Here is an 18829-nt window from a genome sequence, read left to right on the forward strand (position 1 = left end):
TGCTGACGGTAGTGGGAAATACTGCAATATTTTTTTCTTCAAACGGAAGAGTCACGTTGATATCCATTTGTGATCGAGAACTGACCGATAAAATATGTAGAGTAATGTAGAAGATACCCCAATCTAAGTATATTATCAATTTGCTGTCATTTCCATGGTAACATGTTAATTTTCCTCGTTGCAAATACAACCTTTCTGGCCCAGATTTATACAAAGATAAAAATTTATAACAGGCGCCTGACATGACTAATCAGTTACAGATTGGTATTAAATTTTATATATTTGAGGACGTTGGTGAAGGTTGTATAATAGTGTAATGATGTTGCTTATAATAGATATTTTTATATAACATTCCAAGACTTCGATCAGTCTGAATAAATTAATATGTAGATTTGGCGACCTTTCCTTTGCAGATTCTTTGCTGTTCGTGTGCGCGGATAGTTAGTAGTCGCTAGCTGTCGGAAATTATTTCTCGAGAAATCTTGGTTTGTTTGTTTGTGTTGTGATTGGTTAATAGTGACACATACCTCGAACCTGTCATCATGTGGTTCGTTCAAGGGCGTGTTGTTTGTACCACGAACCCATCATTTACTGAGATTTATATGTCCATTGCTAGGACCTTATCTTCTACATTGGCGTGTAAACTTAATCAGGTAAATGTACATCATACGATACACTCAAAGGTCATTTGCATAAATAAAATACTTTTGCACACGGACGTAGCACTTGATCGGAAGTCAAGATCCGAACAAGTGCTAGCCTTGAAGAAAAGTCATTACGCCAACGGATTCAAATGTTAGGATATTTCTTCACAAAAACTACCCTTTCCGTTTTTCAAAACAGTGACGTACACCCAACATTTTAGCATTCTCAAAACCAAACACGCTGAATACATCCATAAAGTAGCTTTATTAACTAACCGCATGAACGGCAAGAAGTTATAACATATTCGTCCATTGCCTGATATTTTGTTCTATTATTCCAGTCCTATAGAAAAACCGTATTCATTTCAACGTCCGTCAGTTTCATCTACTCTTGAATCATCCAAATAAAGCTAGTGAGCTGTTCACTCAAATGCGAAAGTACGAGCCATTCCTTTGTATTAACTTGAAAAAAATTGGCGAACCTAACTTTTTTGCTGAGGAGGATTTTACTTCCGAAATTTGCCAGGATTCAGCTTTATGTCGTAATGTAAGTCATAGTTCACAATGTTTCAAATTGACAGACCGGTGATTACGATCAAGCATGTTCACAGCAGGATATCTTCCTATCACCTTGCTTATTTCAGTGAAATATGTTTCTCATACATATCACGTGTCCACCTCTTCCCTTCTAAGGTTATAGTTAAGAGATAGACATAGATATTATTGCATATTCTATTTTAAAATTGATATAACAAATCAAATATTCAAAGCTGCATGGCAAATATGAAACGAAAAGGATTTTGTTGAAAAGTTGTGTTTATGTATAATCTATTTTAATTATAATCTAAATTTGTCAGAACAAGATTGCATGTGTGTACTTCTGGGGTTTCTGTCAGACGCCATCTTTTCACAATTTAAAATGTCATCGTCATTAAACCCTGTAAAAGTGCGCATATGCAAGATATCGGACAAATTGAGCTGCTCTCACTGCCATGTGTTCATCGTGTAACTGTTCTTTAGAATATCTAGTGCTCCTTCAGCCGTGCACCATACCCGTTCCCTTCAAACCACTCTCGTACTTCATCGGTGACTATCTTCATTGGGTTCGTCATCTGGTCTAACATAGTCGAACCAATAAACCTGATATCAGTTTTCTCGCAGATGAACGCCCTCACAGGGTATCCTGGATAGGCAGTGATGAAGGTGTTCTTCATGTCGTCGACGAGCATGCGCACTCGTTTGTGGTCCGTGATATCGGTTGTGAAAGTCTGATTTTCGGAATCGAATTCGATCAGCATCCTGCCACGAGGAAAATTAATGAGAGTCTATTTACATCGTGCATATACAGTCACCCGTAATCTAGCTATGCCCATATATGGTCGAAGAGGCGTTCCTCGGTATTACAAATGCCCATTTGAGGGCGCTGATTTTGAAAAGCCGCCGCCCGCTTAAAATCTGTGATTGGTTACATTTTCTCTTTCCATGGTAACTGTGGCAAAATTGGAACAGGTGATGACAGTATATCTTTAAATGACTGATCTACATACGTAGTGAGTGGGAAGTATAGGACCCATGCGAGCGGATGATGCAAGAAGCGTTATGCTTTGTGGCCAGTGTATTTATTATCGGTATAGTGATAATGTAGTAATTTAAAACACGATTGGAACTAATTTGGGATAATTGGATGATAAAGTAAGATCGTTTTAACCTGCAAATGTAAGCTCATCTGTTTTTCTTTGTTACACACTTGTTTTATAAGTAATTTGTAATATTACAACATTCAGCTATGTGGCACCTAACACTTTTGAGAAATATGAAAAATATGAAGATCCAATTATCCCAAATTAGTTCAAATCGTGTTCTATTGCATTAGACGACTTCGTTTCCAGACGGCGTTCTCATACCTGGTCATATTCCACACAGCCTGACACATACATCTTTTGCAGTGAAGCTTCATTAGCTGTCATTATGCATACTTATTGACACTCTGATCTCCTCCAACCAATTGCCTTACTCTAAGAGAAAATCCCTACACAACAAAATAGCTGGGGTGGTAATGTTAATTTCTGTTATCTCCAGCACAGACAAGTCAAATGCGTCCACTTACCTTGCAGCTTGTATCCGTTCATCAATATCATTGTGCTGAGCAAGGCAGCTCAAGACGCTGCCGATATCGAATACTTCTTTCTCGTGAGCCTCTCGGATGTAGATGAAAAGAAACTCAGCCAGGTTGCCATAGTCAGTTTGTAGTCTGTGCAGGGCGCCACAGTCGACTATGACCTACAAGTAATGGTGGAATACGGCCATCAAAATCGGATACTGTTAAGGTGCTTTGTCACCTATCCTTGCAAAGTGATGTACAATTTCCTTCATCATTAATATTTAACTGCTAACGTTCCATAAGTAGATATAACCATGGATATTTCCACACACACACAGACACACATACATACATACATATAAATACATATAAATATATATATATATATATATATATATATATATATATATATAATACTTTTTGCTTAAAGTAATTTGTGTGTATATATATATATATATATATAGAGAGAGAGAGAGAGAGAGAGAGAGAGAGAGAGAGAGAGAGAGAGAGAGAGAGAGATATTAAAGCTATCTCGTCTTTTAACTTGACTAGCGCCATAACCGATTTCACAATTTATTTTGTAGTGCCATACTCACCCGACCCCCGGGTCAGCTAAGCGAGGTTGAAAATATCACCAACAACTTTTTATCATCAAGATGTAACCGTGACAACAGTACGCGTTCCTTTGTCTCTATGGAAACCAACTCGACATCAGGTCGCTTGCTTCCCACGGACAGCCAATCCTCTAGAGGTCGCCCTTTCGTTCTCAAGTAATCAAAATATTCCATAAACTGAAATGACCAACCGAACGGGAAAGAATATTGATAAGATTTGTAGTAACAAGCCTGATATCATTGACGTATTATTAAACCCCATTAGCTGTATCGTTTTTTGTTTTGTTTTGTTTTTTTAATTTTTGTGTGAGATGGTTTAAAATCAAAAGTAACTTGTGAAAGAGCGATTACAAGGTGTAACCATAGAACGTTTCTCACATATAGGCGATGAAATGACAGCCTTCAAGGCACAGGCAACTTAAATTTCAAGAACGAAATAATTTTCGAGCTGGTTTTTAATTATGGCCGTAGCAAATATACACGTAAGTGCCAGAATTTTATTGCCCAAATCTATCACAAAGGATTAAAATTCTTGTATTTTCAAAGACAAGGTGGCTCAACAAAATGACAACAAAATCTCTCCGAAGATTTTGATTGCGTTTCAACAAGATACGGCAAATGGAGATTTAAGGGTACAAACGTACATCCCCTTGTAAAGTTTGAACCTTTGCCTGGTCTTTGATAGAGTGGCCATTTTGATTTATGCGCCTCGAAAGTCAAAAGACTTAAACTTTGCTCAAATTTCCTCACGGCGTATTTCATCCACTCTCTTTTAAAAGCTAGAATAAAAATTAGGGGTCACCCGTAGACATATTGGTGCTAGAGAAACAAATTACCCAAGATTTCCCTGTATTTGACATTCGAAATGGCCGCCATCCCTGTGGTAACTATGTGGGGAAAAATAAAATTTTCGAGTTTTGAAAAATTAAGCCGGTAAAAATGTTTCTTATACCTGTATACCAAGCGCATTAAAAATTAACTCCCATAAGTGGTAGATCAGAAAAGAATTGTATAAGTTTGAGAGTCGCAATATCTGTTCCCGAGGTGCTTTCGACCTTCATCAGCCAAAGCAAATGTGAACACACCTATACGATACATATGGAGACCCTCGTACATATCAAGAGGTTAGTCGTGGTGTCAAAATCATTGAGTGACCTAAATATGTTATGACCCTGTCTCAAGAAGGCGGGGCAAGGTACATGAATATCAGTGTTTACAACTTGTGCACGTCAAAGACTATGCATCAACTGGGCAAAGAGAAGTACTTGTATTATCAATTATCTTACGTGTCACGCGATAACCTATGGAAAGCGCGGCATAAATAGAAGTAAACTGGGTTTACAGGTAAGTAAACTAGGTAATTAGGGCGTAGAATCATGAGGGGTTATAACGTATAACTTAATACTTCCGTAGAAACAAGCAATGCCACCAGAGGTTGATGATACTTACTGGCGTAATATTAAAATCAGTGTAACGAGTAACCGACGGGTGTATATTGGTAAAAACATGCTGGTAAGAAAAAAATATACGGGCGTACGTATCACGTTTTGGACTAATTTGCATTTGATGAATAGGATCTTTGAATTGGTCGAATTTATCGAACGTGTTTGGTGCCCTGTAGCTGAAAGTTGCAATATTACAAATTACCCATAAAAATAAGGGAATTTCGAAAAAAAGTATATGGAGCTTAAATTTGATGATTAGACCAACATTACTACGATATCCAATTACTCCAAGTTAGTTACAATTGTGTTGCGTGTAGTTTTGTTGCCCGTGGCAAACTAAGATTACATTTAAGGTAGACTGTTTCCTCAGTACAGACATTGTGACGCTCAAACGTTTACTATGTTTCTGTGGCCTACCACTCGCTGGGGACTCATTTTGAAGGTTATTGAGAAAATAAATTGTTCAGTGGCTTATGTTTTTGAAGTTCGAGAATTTTATTTTTCCCCATAGAGTCAACACAGATGACAGCCATTTTAATTCCTTATGTCGGGTAAAACTTGGGTTGTATGGGTGACCCCTTATTTGTGTTCCTTATTTCGAAAGGAAACGCCCTTAAATTTTCCCGCCAAAATTTTTGTGCAAAAGTTTACCAATTTTTTATTATTTTTTTTGTAATTTTTTTGACAATTTTGGGCCAAATGACCACTACTCTTTATTGGCTACAGTTTTTGGACAAAATCTTGGAAAAATATGAAAAAATTGTCTGAGTTACATTTTATAAAGGCGGCAAAAATTGACTTTGGCTTTCAATTGGTTATGTTTCCTTAAGGAAAGTTTGGACAAAAGTAAGTGTTTCATTTTCGAGGCATGTACTACCTTATGCCGAAAAAAAAACATCTTACGTACATCAGGATCAAAACCCCATTTATCGACAACGACAGTCGGTAGGAAAATATTCTCCGGCAGGACACCAGGATCAACACCGTTTTCCTCTAATGCTCGTTTGCCACACTCCCACCATAAGTTGTACATCTGGAAAACTAGGTCAGCCTTCTTCGGGTCAAGCCTTTGCTCTGATTTCTTCAAGTTTTCCTCAGAGAACATGATTTCGCGGAAAGTCTTGAGGACATGACGCACCAAGTCCTTGTCCTGCAACCAAGAATCCATTGTCGCTGGGAACGAGACCAAACACCCACCAACTATGCACTGTGTCTGCTATATGAACCGTTCAACGATGGCTGTGTGCTGATGAGTTAAGGTTGGTGCTGATACACTGTACCCTCAGATCTTACAATCAGCCCAGGGGCGGTGAAAGAACCTCTAGCTTGGCGGTAATAAGTACCTTTGCCAGACCGTTGCGACCCCTTACCTTGGCAAACATTTTTAAAATGGCATTAATCATAGTAGACACAGATTCCCTAGGCTTTGTGATTAGGAATTTAGCAGGGTCAACTGATCCCCAGCTGATTAAAAATTGAAATTTTATTAGAAATTTCTCGAGGTTTCGTATCCCCTCAATTACCTCTTTTAACAATTCAGGGGACAGGGATCAGGATTTGGCGGGAGATGCCAGATCCTCCTGAAGTAAGCACATAGTAAAATTTTAGGAAAAATGGTGTGAAGAGGTAGGCTGCCCAGATTTTACAGCTGATTTTAAGTCATGAAATTGGCAGGAAGTGTTGGTCCCTAGCCTGGTGAAAACGTAGGACAAGGCACAAAAGGATAGAAGGCAAAAGCTATTCCCTGGGTATGCGATCCCGTAACTTCGTGAAATTTTAAAAATCGCCAGGAAGTTAAAGTCTGTCTTTTTGAAAAATTTCACGGAGCTAGAGGGGCTGAGTGAATGCTCCTTATTTCAGTGAAACTTTTACAAGAGAATCTTGAGTTCGGTTGAGGTGTGATACCCTCTATTGTATTGAAAATTTTGATTATAAATAGCAAGAGGCAAGATTCCCAACTCAGTCAGGGAATCTGTGCCTTCTTGCCCGCCATGTATGCCGATCTATATGTGTGTAGAACACCTGCCATAGAAATGAATTTTAACCGAGCTGACACCTCGTTCGCTATCTCCGTCAACTTGTTATGACCTCATGTGTAGATGCCATTGAAAACTGATAACCCAGAAATGGACAAAGACCGAAACAGAAACAAACAACATTACAAAAAGAGATAAGGTCTGTTTATCAAGGCATCGATTAGCACTGCTGCAAAATACACACTTCTTTGGATTTACACAGCAGGTTAAATGTCTCTTTCTTTCTTCTTTCTTTCTTTCTTTCTTTCTTTCTTTCTTTCAGTATGTATGTATGTATGTATGTATGTATGTATGTATGTATGTATGTCTGTCTGTCTGTCTGTCTGTCTGTCTGTCTGTCTGTCTGTATGTATGTATGTATGTATGTATGTATGTATGTTACACCTTCGCACTAACTACAGAAATAAACCCGATAAAACACTTTTACTTAAATTTTTCCCTCGCTGCAACAACTCTATAGTCAAGGAGCATTAAGATGTGTAAACCGTATATTCAAAAAAGTTTCATAGATACATTTGGTAACAGAACATTTCATTTGAGAAAATAGATAGTGACAAAAGTTATGTCTCCATGATTTCCGGCTATAAATGATAGACAAATAAGTCAATCAAAGCCTCAGATTTCTTTTTTTTGTCAGTCTTTCTGTTTATCTTTGTTTGTCAGTGTGATTCTCTCTCTCTCTCTCTCTCTCTCTCTCTCTCTCTCTCTCTCTCTCTCTCTCCTCTCTCTCTCTCTCTCTCTCTCCTCTCTCTCTCTCTCTCTCTCTCTCTCTCTCAATATCGCTGAATGCTGTTCATGAATTTCGAAAGGTACAAAACCAATCTTTATTGAAATCACAGAAGAGTGATCACAAATGATACCGTTGAAACAGTTGTCAGAATAATCTATCAGACTGCCGAGCTATTAATATTGACCAGTCAGTCGTCACATATCTGTCCCACAGTTTAACAAGTATCATTTTTGTCTCGTGAGCGATTATAGCGTTGTTCTGATTTTGAAAAAAATGTTAAGAATTATTGACTTCTTTATAAATGTATTGAAATGTCGCAAAATTGGTACACTTTGTGTTGAAAAATGCTGACTGTCGAATAACCTGTATTTATGCGAGTAAACTGAGCAAAATGGATGTTGGCTTTTCCCCCCTGTTTTATAATCGACTATTCTTAATCGACCAGCTTTTGAATAGCGTGTGTTCTGACCAGTCAACAGTTAACAATTCATTATCACATTGATCAACGTCAGGTCAGGTTTCTATGTCTGTCTCTTCTCCAGCCATTCTCTGATTTCGTCCGTCATCAGATGTAATGGAGACATCACTTGACTCATTAAATTCCTCCCAGAATACACCAGTCGGCCATCTTCAATGATAAAGACTTTGTCAGGGTGTGCCATAAATGCATTGTCGAAGCTATCATCCATGTCGTCAACCAATACACGAACTTTGCTGAAATCGTTGTGATCAGCTGTCATCAGATTTGGATTCAGCTCAACCAAGTCTCTGCATGATGTAAATGAATATTAAATATTGTTTGTTTCTTTTTATAAAACAGGTCTTTACTAAGCCAATAGGTCAACGTAGCAGTAACACTGCGCGTAGGCAGTAGCAGGACAGTAGCTGTACAAACTTTGATAATTTTCACAATAATTTTGTTCAGTTTTCCTACATCGTGTTGAACTGTCCAGTGTTCAGCTTGCGAACACAGCCTGTGAATACGTATTCCGCATTTGTATCATTGACAAATACTTTCACTCCGGACTGTAATTCATTGGTTCTACTCCGGAATAAAAAGGACATGATGCGTTTTACAGACTCAGTACGCCTAAGAGATCACGTGATTGCGGTACAAACAAACCCACATGTGTACTAGCGCGTGTGGAAATACACGTTCGCCTATGCGCGTTTACACACGTGGGTTTGTTTTTACCGTGGTTCATTCGAATTCCGGGTTTGACCTATCATCACCTTATATTCATATATGCAGACTTTTGTCAACAAACTGAATATTGTGTATTTGAGCATGCTCTACGCAGACAGCAAGAAACTGTATCGGATGTACTGCACAGACATATTAAAAACAACTATCAACAGTTGCAGCTTCTGCCCAAATAACAGGCCTACTTGTTTAAGTTTTTACGAACATTCATACATTTTAAGATTTTTTTCGAGATAAAAGTAATAAATTGCAACAAAATGGTTCTGGATCTTGTTATCACTAACATTAAAACAATTGGATGACATTTTAATGTTATTAAATTTGATTGGATTACCCATGAAACCTTGTATTATAAAATCGTAAAAATGAAACCAAACAATTTTCAGGTCCCCCTATAGCCACAGCAAAACTTTCAATCCCCCCTCGCTACTTATCCCAATATTTTGCAACCCCCTTGAATTTCTCCAGCCCCCTCCCCTAACTCTTTATCGTGAACACAGCCTTACCTTGCTCGTTGAATTCTCTCCTCCAGTGTCTTTGGATCCGGTTGACTGCTGAATCTCATTCCAACTTTCATGCCGTCGGACGGATGAGCCTCTCGTATGTAAACGATTACGAAGTCAGCCTTGTCTTTGTAATCGGTGAAAAGTTTCCCCAGACCGCCGCCTTCAACAACAACCTATAAGACCGAAATATCGCCTGTTTTGGATCGTCAGCTTTATCTCTAAACAAACTAATTAACAGGGCACAAATTTCAACAGAAAATAAAGGACTGACACCACATAATTAGTCTATGTTAACAAACACTGATGCAAAAACTGTGGATTGAGGACCGCCGCTTTAATGATCGTTTCGTACTGTAACGTTCGCTGTGCAATAGTTGTTGTTATCCCGTATTGACATACATGCAGAAAATACCGTAGAGTCTAGATGTATACAAATTGATAAACAGGTTGGAGTGATCGTTAAGGATCTAGATACAAAAAAAACCGTTGATTGGTTTGTACACGCGTACGTAACATGATTATAAGCCCGGGACGTTAATTTTAATGGCGTCACTATTGGTCAAAACAAGAGTCGTCAGTCAATATAACCAGATTTTAAAATGAAGATTCAGAAGAGGAATATTGGTCTCATCATTATGACCGTATCTCATCTGAGATTGGTCAATACTGTTTCGTATCTCCCGAACACGTTCAAGACTACTTATAGAATATGCCCATCATACAAATCTTACATTATAAAGCTTGAAACACTCTTTCAAGACGTGTTATAAAAATGATCTTGACGTTTGTAATTCTTTGACGATTATTGTGAAAATAGCATTGTTCTCCAAAGATGCAAGACTGTATTTTTATAGTGATATGTTAATTATTAGGAGATTCCTTCACTAAGAAGATGGATGTGAGCTGTAAGGTTTAGCCTGTATGTATAGCTAATGTAAAATAAACGCACCATCAGTATATATCTGAGAGAGAGAGAGAGAGAGAGAGAGAGAGAGAGAGAGAGGGGGGATCATGATAATTGCGATGATGATCTAACTTACTCTTAACGTGGGTCAGCTAGCCGAGGAAGATAAGATGCATAATGGTGCGTTTTTGCGGCGAATCAGATCAGTGAACCGCACAAGTTGTCCTGTTTTCATGGCAACAATTTTGACTTCTGGTATAGTATCGCCCTCAATAACACACTTGTCTAGGCTGCCATAGAAACGTGACATGTTCCGCCTTGCTGTCTTCGGCAGGTGATTTACCAGCTGAAATCGAAGTTACATAATTGAACTATTTTTTATCTGCCAGTCTACAGATTATGATGATTGTGGTGGTGGTGGTGGTGGTGGTAGTAGTGGTAGCGTTTGTAAAGTATACAGTGGCCACAAATGTTAGTGATACCAGTAACCATTGCAAAGACAACGACGAGGACGACGACGACGACGACGATGATGATGATGATGATGATGATGATGATGATGATGATAACGACGACAACAACGACGATTATGATGATATTGATGATGATGATGATGATGATGATGATGATGATGATGATATGAAAATCACAACAGTGTTTGCATTCATGTTTTGTACATGAGAACAGCATAAGTACCGGTGGCACTCTCTATGTAAATAATGATTAAAGTCAATTTCGCAGAGACGGAAGAGTAAAATTTTAGCTAATATTTCAATAACCAATATTCATTTTCGAAAGACATATGTCCTCCTTACCTCGGGATCATTTGGGTATTTCTTGTAGGCAAGCCCAAAAAAAATAGATTGATAAGGGATGTCTTTTTCCTGGACCCCAAAACGTTGCAGTGCCTCTCTGTATGCGCTCATAGTAATCCTGCTGGTATTTGCAAAGCAGTCAGGCTTGGTTGGATCACCAGTTGTAAAGTACAAGTTCTGATATTTCTCCGAGGACATCAACTCATACGCCGAACGTAAGACAGCTTTTGTTTGTTCTTTATCCGACAATATGTCCTCTATGGTCACCATTTTATAATCTGCAGATCTGTTCATACAAGTAGCTTAAGCAGATATAAGCCTGCTATACCGACAATTACGATAGCCTGCAGTCGGACCTAATCTCCGTGCAGAGATCAAAGCGAGGCGTGGACAATAATAACCTAGCTAGGAAGTCTGAACGATGGCTGTACCCGCACAGTAGGCGATGACGTAAGGGACGCTCTAGCAAGATTAGAATTATCCACGCCACTACATATCTCTGTGTGGTGATTGTAGTAGGACCCGGGAAAATTGCAATTTGAAAGACCCTCGGATTCTTGTTGGAACTTTGCCTATGAGACTTTAATTGCAAACAATATGTATATGCCACGTGAACACGGCTGCAACATTTAGGGGCCGTTGATAATTAAAACACGCGCACGGTAAACGAAACTCCCGTGTTTAGGGGCGGAAGGGACTTGGCTGCATTTTGATTACCGTGCGCAAAAATCGCGCTACAAGTTTTCATATCGCAACATCTCGCTACACGTTTTTATGTACCGCAAAATATCTTGCTATACTGTTTGGCGTGTACCAGGGCAGTACAGCACACAGGCGTTATGTGGAGTGGGTAGTTTTCAAAGTGTAGTTTGTGCTACGCTCCAACGTTCTGTTCTGTAGCATGTGTTCTATGATATAAACTCCACCTATATTTTCATAAACAACTGACCTGGCCGCATAAAAGTTCAATTACGGTACGGGGCATAGCGAGCAATACATTAATTCGTTTATAATAATAAGTAACTATTATACCTTAAACTGTGGAGGTAACCTCCATGATTAAATATTTTACAACACTGGATTGAACTTTGCACATGTTTACCGATTACCACATAAGGCCCGCTCAAGAAGTTAAGATTAGAAATTTTTTTCTGTCTGAAGATGCACAGTATTTATTAATGATTAGTAATATTTATATATAATCCCTTGAAATTTTTCTCTGTTTGACGTGATCGTATACGACCGTTTTTTAGCGGAGCCACATCTATTGCAAAATCCGAGGTTCTATTAAATTATTACAGCTAATAAATATAGTACGAACTAGGCTAGTTTAATGGACTGGGACTGCGACCTTGATCACTTGACCACTCTGTAATTGGGGTCTATAAATAGTGAATGGTGAGCTAATCGGCGTGGTGACTTCATCAAAGGATTAAATCAGTCGGTCAACATCTCATGATATACTAATGACGTCACGAAAGACACGTCATCAGCGAATGACTATGCTGGCATCGATATCACTGTTGTGCGGTTTATCAATTTTCCTGCATAATTTTGTAAACGTGGAATTCTCCACATCTTTCACGAAAAATTGTGATATCCAATCATTTTTAAATCCGATTTGTCAAGGTGAAAGTAGTTCCAGGTCAGTTTCAGTCAAGTGATGTCCAATAGTATGCAGCCTGCGAAGTCATCAAAAATGTTTGTGCGAAAATATGATACTTAACATGACGGGATGCTTGCATCTAAAAAACAGTGCACTTTTTTTGGCTCTTTCTGCACTGATAATGTGCAATCTAAAGTAGTTATATCAGATATAATCAGACATTACATAACGCTTAGTCAACAACTTCAGATACCAACAGCTTGGCCGGTACTACTTTATGCCAAGGTATTGTACAGTGAAGCGGCACAAACTCAGTCTCGTGTAAACCTTGACAACAGTATTATCATTTCAGGACATCGGAATTTGTTCCTACTTTTATTAATTTGAACTAACATATGGCTTGTAGTATATTTATAGGTCCTATTCTGTGAAAATTAGGTTACAAAGTTCAAAGAAGCCTCAAGCGAACGAGTATCTGTATGAGTGAAGTGTGTAAGGCAGAGATGTCTTCCCTGTACACCCACTTAATCGCTATCTCTAATCACATATTGCAAACAGCTTACGAGATGGCAAATAACTTTAATTAGGAGCTCCATACCCTTGAAACCCCTATTTCAATGGGTGAATGAGCATTAAATACGCATTGTTTTTTAGATGGAAACGTCCCCTAATGGATACTTAACAACTAATAGACGACAGTAAAAATTACTTACAGACAAGTAAAACTACAGAAGATCATTCAAGAATTTGGTTTGTGGCTTAATCTGAAGCATTTGTGATACAAATTCTAACTCTGAGACGTCATTATTTCATAGAAGAGTGACTTCGTGTTTTTCAGTGCTGTAGATTTATAAGAATATAAACCTCTGAAAAAAGCAATAAAAACAGCAATGAAAAACTAAATTTATCGCAGCAAGTGACTGAAAACTAAAGCGTGTTCTATGAGGAGTGTCCATTTAGTTTTGATCGTGTTTTCCAAAATCAATTCGGTACTATTTAATTCAAATTTAGCATAAAGTGCGTTTACGTCCATATTTTGAAATGTCACTGTTTCGAAGGAATACCAGTTATAGGCGAGCGGCAGACACACCCATTTTTCACACTTAATGTACCCACCTTACATACGGCCACATCATACATCATTTGAAAGCTTATTATCTCTACTTTAAGAAAATTGACGATGTGGAGCTGCCAAGTAGGGCCATAACCCCCTAATTTGCATAATTCACATGGGTACCCAATTTGCATAAATGTGATATAAAATTAGGAAATTCATTGTTAACTACTCTAAACATACTTTTAAACTATTGAGTGATATATCAAATGAAAGGTATTTGCATGTAGAATACAAAATTGATATCCAAAAAGATATTTAAAATGGTTTTACTGAAATATTTTCATATTAATACTGAAAAAAATATTGAACCCTTTTGAATAACAATATCTTAAATATTTGAACACATTCAGCCACATCATACAGCCACATTATACATCATTTGAAAGCTTACTATCTCTACTTTAAGAAAATAGACAACATTTAGTTGTCAAGTACGGCCGTAACCCCTAATTTGCATAAGTCCCACGGGTACCCAATTTGCATAAATGCGATTAATATTAGATATTTATTATTCACTACTCGAAAAATACTTTTAAACTATCGAGTGATATATCAAATGAAAGGTATTTGCATGTAGAATACTAAAAAGACATCCAAAAATATATTTAAATTCATTTTACTGAAATATGTCATATTTATATTGAAAAGATATTTTCCCCTTTTCAATAACAATATTTAAAAAAAATTAATACAAAAAGCCAAATCTTACATCATCATCATACGTTATTTAAAAGCTTACTATCTCTACTTCAAGAAAATTGACAATGTGGAGCTGTCAGGTACGGACGTGGCCCTTAATTTGCATAATTTACATGGGTACCTATTGCACCCTATTTGCATAAATGCAATATAAAATTAGAAATTTATTAACTACTATAAACATACTTTAAACTATCGAGTGATATATCAAATGAAAGGTATTTGCACGGAGAATACAAAATGGATATTCAAAGAGATATTAAAATGATTTTACTAAAATTTTTTCGTACTAATGTAGAACAATATACTTTCCCCTTTTTAATAACGATATTATAATAATTTTAACACATAGAACCGCATCACACAACCACATCAAACGTTATTTGAAAGCCTATTATCTTTGCTTCATGAAAAAAGACGATATGCAGCTGACAAATAGGGCTGTAATGATTTAATTTACATAATGCAAACGTGTACCTAATTTTCATGAATACAATATAAAATTACAAAAATCAATTGTAAAGTACTCTAAACTTACTTTTCAACTATCAAGTGATATATCAAATGATAGGTATTTGCATGTAGAATAGAATCATGAACTCCAAACGTGTATTCAAAATATTTTTTGAATATTTTCAATTAAATCGTAAACGTTTTGACTAGTTTATAATATTCAAAATATTGTGTACTAATAACGAATAATGCTAAAGTTTTGGGGATAAATATCTGAATTTGTTTTGCAATTGATTTTTTGTTTATTAAGGATACGAAAACTGGAACATTTTCCTGTCTAATTCCCATATAGCTGAACAACAAGAATACATAAAACCAATTGGAACTAATTTGGGATAATTGGGTCTTCATATTTTGCAAATTTTCTAAAGCGTGTTTTGTGCTCAATAGTTGAGTGTTGAAATATAACAAGTTACTCTTAAAAACATTACAAGTAAAAAGAAAAGCAGATGAGCTTAAATTTGCAAATTAAACCGACATTACTTCACCATCCAATTATCCCAAATTAGTTCCAATCTTGTTATAAATAGCTGTGTGTTGAATGACCCTTTTGTATTATTGATGTCATTTTTGTTTCAATTTCTCTAGAAATCTTGTTTGATGGAGACATCATTGGTTACTACATCTGTGTTACATCTGTATTTTCAGTTCAGTTCTGTGGAATATGTAGACGGAAGGCACCATATTTCATTTATCGTATTTATTGTCATATAATGAAGGAAAAGCAACTCAACACACCGTTCATATCTTCGTTGTTTGCATTTTGTGTATGATATTGTGTATATTGTAAGTGTATATTATGTTTGGCTGTTTTATATAAAGTGTTAATTAGCCATGGCGATTATTCTAGTCGAGAGTAAAACACTAGCACCACTTACAAGTTGGTACCTTATGCTAAAAATACAAGTGAACAAAATGACGCCCACGAGGAAAGTTCGTCGGCCGCCCAATTATAAGTTGATGATGCAGTCCAACCTTTCACAGATCAAAATTCATTGACTATTTTCTCAAATAAATCGTGAAGAAATAAACAACATACATCAAAGATACGACTGATTTTACACGGAAAATTGAGACAATAAAAGTTCCGGCCAATGCGACATTGGTAACACTAGACATTGTTTCAATTTACACTAATACAACGCACAATGAACCAATGGAATCAGTCGACAGAGCATTAAATCAGGAAAGATCATCAAATGATTGCATAATCAAACAACCAACAACAAAATACATGATAGCTATGCTGAAAATAATCTTGAAAAACAACACTTTAAGGTCAACAGTGAATTTTACCGTCATGTATTTGGGTGCGGTACGAGATCTCCAGTTTCACCAGAAATTCCCGACATTACATTTCACAAGACAAAATGAGAATAATTCAGCAACACACTGAACAAATATCGCTCTGACTGAGATTCAGAAACGATGTATGATTCTCATTGGAACTCAACACGAGCTTAATGAATTCATATCAAACATGAAAAAAATGCATCATACTTTCAAATTTTCGAAAGCTCTTCTCAAGAAATCATATCGTTAGACCTCATTATCTATAAAGGTCATCGGTGGAACAAAGAGGACATTCTCGACTGCAAAACACACACAAAACCAACAGATACATTGCGGTTCACGAAACCAAACGGCAACATTCAAGGGCCTTGTTAAACGCGAAACATTACGATACATTAGAACAATCATGCAACAACAAGGCAATAGAGAATACAAGATATTTTCGAGATAAAAGTAATGAAATGCGATCAAACGATTCTAAATCTTGTTAAATTATTACTAACTTTGGACAATCGGATGACATTTAAATGTTATTAAATTTTCATTAAATTAATTTCAAATTTCCTTGGAATCGTAAATAGTAAAAGGGAACCAAAACATTTTCAGGTCCCCTATATGCTGATCAAAATCTCCAAGTACCCCTCTACAATCTCCCAAAATTTTCGATTCCAACCCGAATTCCTCTGCCTCTCACCGTTATTTGTGAGCGTAGCCTAATCACATACATAAGAAACGGTAATATAAGCGTTACGATGATGCCAAACTTCACAAAACCTACAACAGTCCGATCTCCGATTCAAATGAGCTTACACAAATACAGCCTGAACGAACAGTAGACATCCTAGCTTCCGTACTTGAACAAACTGAACTTTCAGTGGAACAACTCGATTGGTAACACCTACAATCATTCAATCAGTGCACATGTTTCACCAAAAGAAAATGAAGGACTGATGAAGACAACTCAGTACTCTCGAAAGGTAGCATCAAAGGATATCGCAGTGTCACATTAGTCATGCTATCCCATAGGGCAGAAACACGTAGATTAGGGTTGCGTCTCGCCATGGCAAATCAACACTATACATAAAACGGCCAAACATAACATAATATACACTTACAATATACACATGTACCGTACACAAAATTCAAACAACTAAGATATGAACGATTTGCGGAGCTGCTTTCTCTTATTACATGTCACCAATTGTGTCTGCTGTCGAATTAATCTTCCCTGCACAGACCTTTGTTCCTGCCAAGGCAGCGATAACTGTGGCAACCCTTTTACTCATGACAATGCTGGTGAAGAAGAGGATGATGAATTCCTACAATTACTAGATTTACTGGAAATGACATGAATGATTTGGATCATAAATCATGCCATTACTTTGACTGTAGCTTACTCTGACACATTGTTTCAGCTACAAAGCTACATTTCAACAACTTAGTGTCTTTCGTGTGGATCTTTTTGTTGCATTGATACTTAAATTAATTTTTTTAAATACCATTATTAAAAAGAGGAAATATTTATTTCGACAGAAATATGAAAATATTTCCGTAAATTAATTCAAATATCACTTTTGATATAAATTTTGTGTTTTACATGCAATTACCATCACCACAGACCATATATCACTCGATAGTGTAAAAGTGTGTTTAGAATAGTTAACAATGAATTTTCTAATTTCATATCTCATTTCTGCACATTGCTTACCAGTGTAATTTATGGACATAAAGGGGTATGGCCTTCCTTAATAGCTCCACATTGTCAATTTTCTTTAAGTAGAGATAATAAGCTTTCAATGACTTATGATGTGGCTGTATGATAGGACTCTATGTGTTAACATTTTCAAAATATTGTTATTCTAAAGGGGAAAATATTTTTTCCATATAAATATGAAAATATTTCAGTGAAATCCATTTCAATATCTCTTTGAATATTCATTTTGTATTCTACATGTAACTACCTTTCATTTGATATATCACTCAATAGTTTAAACGTATGTTTAGAAAAGTTAACTATAAATTTATAATACTATATCGCATTTATGCAAATTGGGTATGCGTGTTTATTATGCAAATTAGGGGGTTATGGCCCGATTTCGTAGCTCCAAATTGTCAATTTTCGTGAAGTAGAGATAATAAGCTTTCAAATGACGTATGGTGTGGCTGTGTGTTGTTGCTGTATGTGTTCAAATTTTAAAATATTGTTATTCAATACCGGAAAATATTGTTTTCCATATAAACATGAAAATATTTCAGTATAATTAATTTCAATATCTCTTTGAATATCCATTTTGTATTTTACATGGAAAGACCTTTCATATGATATATCACTCGATAGTTTAAACGTATCGTTAGAGAAGTTAACAATAAATTTCAAATATTATATCGCATTTATGCAAATTGGGTACCCTTGTTAATTATGCAAATTAGGAGGTTATGGCCCTACTTGGCAGCTCCACATCGTCAATTTTCTTAAAGTAGAGATAATAAGCTTTCAAATGATGTATGATGTGGCCGTATGTAAGGTGGGTACATTAAACTCCTAAAATAAGGCTCTTTTTGTGGATTCGCCGCTCGCCAGTCAAGAGTAGTAACGCTACGC

At 36.6% G+C, this 18829-nt stretch overlaps 2 protein-coding genes across 2 annotated transcripts; both read right to left on the reverse strand.

The window, feature by feature from the left end:
* Positions 1–1537: 1537 nt before the first annotated feature.
* Positions 1538–5972, reverse strand: LOC139127548 (thyroxine 5-deiodinase-like). Its single transcript, XM_070693455.1, has 3 exons — positions 5712–5972; positions 2752–2924; positions 1538–1943 (listed from the first exon to the last, which is right to left on the reverse strand). Exons 1-3 carry the CDS (start codon positions 5970–5972, stop codon positions 1670–1672), a joined length of 708 nt encoding a protein of 235 aa, XP_070549556.1. The 3' UTR covers positions 1538–1669.
* A 1654-nt stretch (positions 5973–7626) lies between these two features.
* Positions 7627–11524, reverse strand: LOC139127621 (uncharacterized). Its single transcript, XM_070693539.1, has 4 exons — positions 11000–11524; positions 10321–10530; positions 9281–9453; positions 7627–8338 (listed from the first exon to the last, which is right to left on the reverse strand). The coding sequence occupies exons 3-4, from the start codon at positions 9349–9351 to the stop codon at positions 8092–8094; spliced, it is 318 nt and encodes a 105-aa protein (XP_070549640.1). The 5' UTR covers positions 9352–9453; positions 10321–10530; positions 11000–11524; the 3' UTR covers positions 7627–8091.
* Positions 11525–18829: the final 7305 nt, after the last annotated feature.

The sequence above is a fragment of the Ptychodera flava genome, unplaced genomic scaffold (assembly GCF_041260155.1).
Source record: "Ptychodera flava strain L36383 unplaced genomic scaffold, AS_Pfla_20210202 Scaffold_33__1_contigs__length_2856901_pilon, whole genome shotgun sequence".
Classification (NCBI taxonomy): Eukaryota; Metazoa; Hemichordata; class Enteropneusta; family Ptychoderidae; genus Ptychodera; species Ptychodera flava.